Source organism: Centrocercus urophasianus, unplaced genomic scaffold (genome assembly GCF_019232065.1).
Source record: "Centrocercus urophasianus isolate 14NV4802_14NV808 unplaced genomic scaffold, USGS_Curo_1.0 seq_9, whole genome shotgun sequence".
In the NCBI taxonomy this organism is placed as follows: domain Eukaryota; kingdom Metazoa; phylum Chordata; class Aves; order Galliformes; family Phasianidae; genus Centrocercus; species Centrocercus urophasianus.
The window spans coordinates 30,667,015-30,676,348 of NW_024885532.1; the positions used below are offsets into that span (position 1 = coordinate 30,667,015).

Sequence of the window (9,334 nt, forward strand, 5' to 3'; positions counted from 1 at the left end):
ACTGTAGCATTGTGGTTTGGATGCTTTCTTGGGTGGTGGAATACCTGGTTCAGGCAGGAAGGGGCTTCTGAATGCACATTTGACCACTTGCCTCCTCTTCCTTCATTCTGCCCTAGTGGGGGGAGCTGGGAAAGCCCAGGAGAGCACCTTTTTGCCATCCACTGTGGTGCACCCGATAGCTGGAGGGATTAGTTACAGGGAAAGTCCTGTTCAGTCTGCTGCTCCAAGGGATCCCAAATAGACTCAAGTTGTAGAGAGGGATATCAGCAAAATAGAACGTAGCCTGGGTAAGAAGAACACAGGTGCTTTTTTGAAATTTTACTTGAACTTGTAAAACTGAAGCATAACCTTCAAGGACGATTTTTTTTCGAGGCCAGCAAACAGCACCCTCCCAAATTTCTGTTCCCTGTTTCAAAGCACAGAACTGCTAGAGCTTCTCAGTTGATCCATCTGCTCTAGGACATCTTAAGTCTCATGGTTACATTTGACAAAATTGTAAGCCATTTAAAACAGGGTTCTTGGTTGGAATGTGATTGGTAATGGTACTTATCTTTACTTATACATTCTACATTAAACACGTTGGTATAAATGTGTTACAATTCACACAAACAAAAATGCTGTGACATACACATGCTATCTTGTTATCTTGTCATCTTGCCTTGAGTCAAGTAGATCTTTCCTGCTCTCTCTTCTCACATTTCCATTTGGGTCAGTTCTTAATGCAGAACTATTTTGGTGTTGGAATCCAGCAATCTGAGAATTTCCCAGATTTATGTCATTAGTAAAACAGACTGGATACTGAACCCTTATGTTTGCTTTGAGCTACAGTTCAAACCTAGTGGAAACGTGCCTCTCCAAAGATAAAGTGCTGTTTGCTGGTGTCTGTCAGTTACAGCAGAGCAGCACTCATCACTGGGTTTTCTTCTTGTATTTTTTAGGTGTGGTGATATGATTGTTGCTGTAAATGGACTATCAACGGTTGGAATGAGCCATTCTGCACTTGTTCCCATGCTGAAGGAGCAGAGGAATAAAGTAACTTTAACTGTGATTTGCTGGCCTGGAAGCCTCATCTAGATTTATGAAATCATTTTGGTTCAAGCAGCTTCATTTTCTGGATAGTTGGCACAAAAATCTCCTTTATCTCTTTTTCCCCCACATTATACAGCTGGTTATAAGCAGGGCCAAAACTGCTGTATTCACTTTCTTCCTTGGCTCGTTATTCATGGGCTTTTCAGACTCACTGTATGTATCTTTCCATCCTGAACTAGCCATTTCTGTTTGCTACATCCATTGCTGATGCAAATGCAAATGCACACATGCTCACACAGTAGGAGCTGTATGCTCCTACTGCCATACAGCTCTCACTGAGCCTTCCCAGTCAAACAACAATCTTACAGTCAGCAGAAGAGCCCACCAGTTGGTTGGGTTCCTCTGAACAGCCCTACGTTGCTATGTATTGTAAAAATGTAACAGCCACGTACCCACTCTTTGAGAAGAGGATGTGTGTCAGTAACGCAGTCATGCATCTACCTTCTGCTGTGAGTCAGAACCCGTTTCCAAAGGTACCCCCTTCCACTTTGTAAGCCTTTCCATGTTTGAGTCAGTATTTCAGACTCCCTCAAGGAATCCATCTTACTCCTGAGAAATTGTTGGGTCCCCATACTTTTCCTTTCAGGGCATCAGTGTTCACAGAAAAGTAGGACGAAAGCCTGATATTACTGGAATTTTTATAAAGTGCAATAATTGGACTCTTTGTTAGGAAACTTTAATATATTACGGAGTTTGTATCCTCTAATGAACAGAAACATGGAAGCAATTACTGTTGCAGTGCTGGCAAGAAGACACGTGCCCGGGGTCACCTTTGAGGGAATGGCCTGCAGTGTTAGACTTTCCTTTACAGATGAATGTTTTGCTATGTCAGGGAATTTTGATGAACATTTTTACTAAGACCATTTTTACCGTTTATATTGTAGCTGTCGGCTCTCTTGCTCCACATGTGGAAGCACTGCTTTGTCTCGCACCTTGTAGATGAGAGAATCACTTAGAGAGAAAAGCCCACTGTTAAGAAAACACCCGAGGTTTGCAGGTAGGCAGGCAGGAAAGATGCCTCTTTTCACTCAACTCCCAGCTGGAGAGTAAGCTGCAGAGTTCACTCTTCCTCTGTCACCTGACAAATGTGCAATGCCTTGGTATGAATGCTGAAACAATTTGTCTGGCATTGCAGGATTTTTCTTTCCTTTAGAGAGCACCTGCTGTTAAGATGTCAGTAAGGTAAATACTATTTATCTTGAATCGTATTTGGTACTTTTAAAAACAAACCTGTAACTTCTAGACTTCGCCCTTCTGTGATATTTGCAGGCTAAGCACCACCCATTTATTTAAAACAAAGAGGAATGTGGCACATAAAGCAATGTGCTGACCTGGAGCAAAACCTACGGGTTGTCAGTGTTCTGCATAGCTAAAAACAGCTTCATTTATAAACCAGGTTCACATCTGAGCTGACTTTCTGAATGACCTCTGTATTGTATTATTCATTACCAGAGAATGTATAGGGGAATCACAGCATATACCAATTGTGAAGCATGAACTTTACTTTCACCCTTAGCCCTTGTAATATTGGGGCGTATTATCGCATGTCATTGATCCCAGTAGCTTTGTTTTAAAAAGAAATTAAAGTTCCTCTTTTGCAAAGGAAAAAAAAAAAAAAAAAGAAGAAATAAATGAATGAAATGGTTTTATTCCTCTGTATGATGTATGATAAGGGTTTAATTTCACAATACTAAAAGAATGACCTGTACAGTATATTACTGTATTGAGAACTTTGTTTCTGATTCAAACACCAAACTTTGATACGCTGGCTGATTTGAGGAGTTTCTTCCCATTCCAAAATGGTGTTATAATGTATACTTTGCTCCTAATGCAGTTTTTTCTTTTGTAAAGTATGTCTTCGTGTAGACTTTAGGAAAGACTTTGGCATATGTACTAGAGCTAACTTTTTTATTATTGTTATTTTCAGAGTAACACTTTTCATTCAAAACCCTACAAAAATCAGATTTTTAGCATTTATTTTCTTTTCTATATACATATATATATGTACCAAAAGCATGGGTTAGCTTAAGCAGTGCGGTTCTGTTTGTGTGCTGTAGCTTCTGATCAGAATGTTTAGCATTAGAAACTTTTCTCTGACTGAATTTCTTTCCTGGATCTTTTTTCCCCTTTCTCTCGTAGCTGCATAGTTGGGTTTGTTTCTCTGTGCCTTCTGTTTTAAATTATTTCAAGGGTTTTTTTTTGCTGTTGTTCTGTTTTGTTTTTTTTTCAGATATTGCTATCTAATTGTATGGTATTAATGAAGGATGAATGGAAATAAAGTTCATTCTACTTATTGTAATAATTCCAAGTATTGTCTCACTCTTTGCAGAAGAAACGGGTGCCTAAATGCAGGTTGATTTGAAGGATTTTTGTTTTTGATGTGACTTTTCACAAACCACACATTCAGTCAGCCAGGGCTACCTGTCAGCTGGTTAAGTAGTGATTCCAGCATGGAGAAGTGTTCTGAAGGGAAGGTAATCTTTCTGCCCTGTGGTCCTTGACCACAAGCAGCATTTTCTTGGTCCCCCTCCTGCCAGCTGCTACTGATCAGCCCGAGGATGTTCCACAGCACAGATTTGATGCAAGGAGACAGTCTTGCTGGAAATGTCACATTTTTGAGAACCCGGAGCTGTAATTTGAGCCTCCTGGTAATCAGTTCCCATCTCCATCTCCTGCAGGGAACAGTGCTCTATCTTTAGACGTCTGCTAAGCCAGAATGAGTCTTATAGCAATTTCTAGATGATTTGCCATAAAGTTTTTACTGCTCATATTGCCCAGAGCCTAGATTCCTGTCCTCTGCAGTAGTTAGGGCTAAGAATAAATGAATCCCCTTAAAACAGGAAAAATGTTTATGTGCAAAAGTGCACAATGCTGCAGTGTTTGCCAGTGGCTTCCTGGCTCTTGTGCTTCTGTAGTGGAAGGGTCGCACTGTGAGGGCTCTGGTTTATGGGCAGATTAATGGTTTTGTTGTTGCAGCTGAACGTGCACAGAGCTGTTCTGTGGGGAGCTGGACTGAGACATCTGTGTGCTACATCTTCATGGGAGGAACGCCTTCCCCAAACAACCATATGAATCTTCAGAATACAGAGCAGTTCATTCTACTTCACCGCATGCCAATGAAGCAATGAAAACACAGTCGTTTATTTGCTACTCTAAGCTTTCTTTTTAGGAACAACTGAGAGGAAAATTCAGTATAGAATTTAGAGTCCTTTCATTTGCAGATTGTCTAGTGTATTTGGGCTGGGTATAATGAAAATGTAAGCCTGTCTCTCTAATACATTCACAGAATCACAGAATCACAAGGTTGGAAACGACCTGCAAGATCATCCAGTCCAACCACCCTCCAATTCCTATCAGTGCCACAAGCACTAAACCATCTCTCGTAGCTCCTCATCCAGGCGCCTCTTGAACACTGCCAGGGACGGCGACTCCACCACCTCCCTGGGCAGCCATTCCAGTGCCTGACCACCCTTTGAGAGAAAAATTTCCCCTAATATCCAACCTAAACCTCCTCTGGTACAACTTCTTGCTGTTTCCTCGGGTCCTACTATTTGCCTGGGAGAAGAGGCCAGACCCTTTTGCACCACGACCTCCCTTCAGGAAGCTGTAGAGTGCAATGAGGTCTCCCCTGAGCCTCCTCTTCTCCAGACTAAACAATCCCAGCTCCCTCAGCCACTCCTCATAAGGTTTGTGCTCCAGACCCCTCACCAGTTTCGTTGCCCTTCTCTGGACACGCTCCAAGGCCTCAATGTCTTTCTTGTAGTGAGGGGCCCAAAACTGAACACAGTACTCGAGGTGCGGCCTCACCAGTGCTGAGTACAGGGGGATGATCACCTCCCTGCTCCTGCTGGCCACACCATTTCTAATGCAGGCCAGGATGCCATGGGCCCTCTTGGCCACCTGGGCACACTGTTGGCTCATGTTCAGCCGAGCATCAACCAACACCCCCAGGTCCCTTTCCTCTTCACAATCATCAAACCACATTGTGCCAGGTAATAGTGGGTGCAAGGCAAGTTCCATTCAGTCAAGAAAATTAACCATTTAATTCTGAAGCAATTTTAATAGATAGTGGAAATTTGTTAGGGATGTGAAGTACAAATATCTTGATGAGGTGAATGATGACTATTCTGGGCAGGTCAGCAGTGATGGATAATCACACACAGAATCACACAGAATCACCCGGGTTGGAAGGGACCTCAAGGATCATGTAGTTCCAACCCCCCTGCCTAGCAGGGCCACCAAACACACACATTCAGATCAGGTTGCCCAGGACCCCATCCAACCTGGCCTTAAACACGTCCAAGGACGGGGCATCCACAACCTCCCTGGGCAGCCCGTTCCAGGGCCTAACCACTCTCCTTGTAAAGAACTTCCCCCTAACATCCAACCTAAATCTTCCCTCCTTCAACTTTGATCCATTTCCCCTAGTCCTGCTGTTGTCAGCCCTTTTTTGAAGAGTTTACTCCCCTCCTGGGTGTAGGTTCCCTTCAGGTATTGATAGGCTGCAATGAGGTCACCCCGCAGCCTTCTCTTCTCCAGGCTGAACAAGCCCAACTCCCTCAGCCTGTCCTCATAGGGGAGGTGCTCCAGCCCCCTGATCATCTTAGTCGCCCTCCTCTGGACCCTTTCCAAAATCTCAATGTCTTTCTTGTACTGAGGGCTCCACACCTGGACACAGTACTCCAGATGGGGCCTCACAAGAGTCGAGTAGAGAGGGACAATCACCTCCCTGTCCCTGCTGACCACCCCTCTCCTGATGGAGCCCAGGATCCCATTTGCCTTTCGAGCTGCCAGAGCGCACTGCTGGCTCATGTTCAGTCTCTCATCCATCAGGACCCCCAGGTCCTTCTCTGCCGAGCTGCTCTCAAGGACCACTCCTCCCAGCCTGTATGGGTGCCTGGGGTTCTTCCGGCCCAAATGCAAAACCTTGCACTTTGCCATGTTGAACCTCATTAGGTTCACCCGAGCCCAGCCCTCCAGCCTGTCGAGGTCCCTCTGAATGGCATCCCTTCCTTCCACCGTATCGACTGCACCACTCAGCTTGGTGTCGTCAGCAAACTTGCTGAGGGTGCACTCAATTCCCTCATCAATGTCATTAATAAAGATGTTAAAGAGCACCGGTCCCAAGACAGACCCTTGGGGGACACCACTTGTTACTGGCCTCCACCTGGACATAGAGCCATTGACCACCACCCTCTGTCTGCGGCCTTTCAACCAATTGCTTATCCATCGGGTCGTCCACCCATCAAATCCACTTCCCTCCAATTTGGAGATGAGGATGTGGTGGGGGACCATGTCAAAGGCCTTGCTCAGGTCCAGGTAAATGACATCGGTGGTCCAGGTAAATGACATCGGTAGAGATAATGTAGAGATAAGGCCACAATGCACACAACAGCACAAAGCCCAGCAAGGTGTTGCATCACAAGGGATGTGACCTTACAGCCCGCTCAGCCCCAAGCCCCCCTGCTGTGGGGAGGGTTGCCACCCATCAGCTGAGGCTGCCCAGGGCCCCATCCAGCGTGGCCCTGAGCACCATCTGGGATGGGACACCCACAGCTCTCTGAGCAGCCTGTGCCCATGCTTCACTGACCTCTGAGTAAAAGTTTCTCTCCCAGTTCACATACCTGGATTACCTGAATATTAGCACCGCAGTATGGATACAACACCCATCTTAATGATGCATTGCAATTGATAGAACTGTGATTAACTCCTTTTGGTAGAGCATCACTGAAAAATTCTGCCATCCTGAAGTGGAAGAGGTGTGAGAGCCTGGCCAAAGGCACACAGCCTGCTCAGCATCAACCCTGGAATCTGCTCTGCACGGTGTACGAGGAGAAAGAATGCGTTTGGGTTTGGGGGCTGTTTTTCTTGTTCAGCTCTGCAGGTCAAGGCTGGCTGTAAGAATCTGAGGGCTGCAAGCAGCACACTTCTCAGCGGGGAAAGCACTTCTGGTTTTGTTAAAGGAGGAATGAGAGGCAATCGCTTCCATCATATGAGAGAGGAAGAATTGGACATGGGATGGGATCATCAGTAATAGGAGCAAACACTGCATCCCTGGGCTGTGCTGAGCTGCTGCTCTCCACTTGTGCTCCTGACCCTACTGTGCTGCTGCAGCCCTGGCTCCCCGTGGGCTGGGAGCAGAGGTGCTGGAGGCTTAGCCACATTGTGCCCCTGGCAGCCTGCTGCTTTCTGCTCCATTGAATTTACACACACATATATATGTGTCTGTGTGTGTGTGTGTATTTATATATTTTTTTTTCTTCGAAACTTTCATCTTCCTGACAGCCAGCAGTTGTGGTCTGGTTGGTAATTGATCACTGTGTGTCCTGCGGAGAGGCAGACTGCAGAGCTGCCACCCCCTGAGCTGCGGCTGCACGGCTTCACACAAGCAGACCAGCAGCACAAGTGAGTGCTCACACTCCGTATCTCCAACCTGAGAGGAGCCTGGTACTACAGATCTGCATCATGCAGCACACAGACAGTTCTGCTGTGTGAGGGCTCATTTGGCGGCTCTGCTTTGCCCCAAAGCACAATTTGGACTTACTTTCACTCATATGAGTGTTGGAGGTTTTTGAAGGAAGAGAGGAGGTGGGTTCAGTAAAATCAAGCTCTCTCCTCTTGCTTTAGCCTCCATGTGCAATAATCACATTCTCTACAGCCCATTTTCTGTCCTGTACCTTTGCATTTATAACACGCTGTGGCACATGAGCACTAAATGGCCATGGAAATTAGAGCTGGATGTGTGCTCCTGCATTAACTAGTGTTCCACTGGCCTGGACAGGTACTTCATGTCCAGGAGATGGTATCATAAGCAAAGAGAGAATTTAATTACAATGATGAATTTAATGCTGTGATGGGTTTTAGATGCAGCGGTGACATTTGCTGCTGGCAGTTACTCCATTGCTTAGCAACGTCGGCGCAAAGCAGCAGCCCAAAAAGCAGCCTCTCCCCTTATAGCACCAGCAGGTGTCCAATCCATTGGTTGCCCGAGCCACATCGAGGGAAGAGGAACTGTCCTGGGCTGCAGATATTTAGGTTGAACCAAAACTAATGCCTCCTATTTTTTTCCACGGAAACTGCAGCAGATGCAAAGAGCACAGCAACACTATCTGATAGGGCAAGTTCTCAGCCACACAACCCTATTTTTCAGCAGTCACCACCATTACCTGTGCATTTTTCTCAGAGCTTAACAAAAGCTTGCATGCTGTGCTGCTGAAATGCACCAGTGTTGCTCACCGTCCTCTCATCCCCTGTTTGGTGTTCATCAACACTCAGCAAGCATTGATGAATGTCAGTGGGTGCTATTTTTTCCACATAGAAGAATTCAGTGACACACCTTTGCTTCATCCTCTCTTCCATGTCAGACACCAGTCTATCAGACTGTCCCTGTGTCACACCACAACAACAGCTAATGGAATATTGGTGGGAAGGTTCAGCATCTCTTGCCGTACCACCAACGAGACATCATGGACCAACGCCATGAAACAGAAGGCATTGCTTTTGGAGTAGCCCTCATATATAACGCAGCTCATGTATATTAGTAATGAAACCTTATTTTTTAATCATTTTTATTAAAAGGTTAAGAAAAAGAGAGCAACAAAACCATAAAACTAGTGGAATATGGGACCTTGTTTTTGGGAAACCAGTGCATCAGTCAGGCTCAGTGGCAGCGTCTGCTGTTCCGAGTGAGCTCTCCAGGTGTTCATCAGAGATTTTTGACATGATTTTACTCTCCCTGTGCTTCATCCTGGACAACAATCCTCCACAAGTGTCTGTACTGCCAAAAAGCAGTGATGTGAATAAGGCGTATCTGTTTACCTCTATTTACCTCTGGTAAGAGAGGGTTTGTGGAAGTCAGGTGAAGAGACACAATCTTATTCTTGAGTTGAATATTTGATTGCAAACCTACACATTCTGCTCATAAATAGTTAGGTAATGTATTTTCATTGTTTGAAAATGGAGTCACAAATATACCAAAAAACTGATTTTTTAGCAATCTTGAAACCTCAAATTCCTTTATCAAAAGGGAAAGCACAGCTGCATGTTTTTTACAGTTCACAGGACTGTGTTTGGTCAGAGCTGTGGTTTAACCCGGCAGGAGGCTCAGTGCCTCACTGAGTTCACTCACTCCCTCCCTCCCTTCCTCGTGGGATGGGGGAGAGAATCAGGAAGGATAAGTAGAACTCGTGGGTTGAGATACAACTACTTACAGAGAAGAGGAAAAGGATAATAGTTGCGACTATAT

The 9,334-nt window shown here is 45.3% G+C and overlaps 1 protein-coding gene across 3 annotated transcripts in view; it reads left to right on the forward strand.

The window, feature by feature from the left end:
• LNX2 (ligand of numb-protein X 2) overlaps nucleotides 1-3,391 on the forward strand; it is a 60,512-nt gene extending 57,121 nt beyond the window's left edge. For all 3 annotated transcript variants that reach the window (XM_042838714.1, XM_042838715.1, XM_042838716.1), the window contains exon 10: nucleotides 939-3,391. In XM_042838714.1, coding sequence (XP_042694648.1) covers nucleotides 939-1,074 — 136 coding nt within the window. In that variant the 3' untranslated portion in view covers nucleotides 1,075-3,391. The remainder of the gene's footprint in view (nucleotides 1-938) is intronic.
• The last annotated feature ends 5,943 nt before the right edge of the window (nucleotides 3,392-9,334 follow it).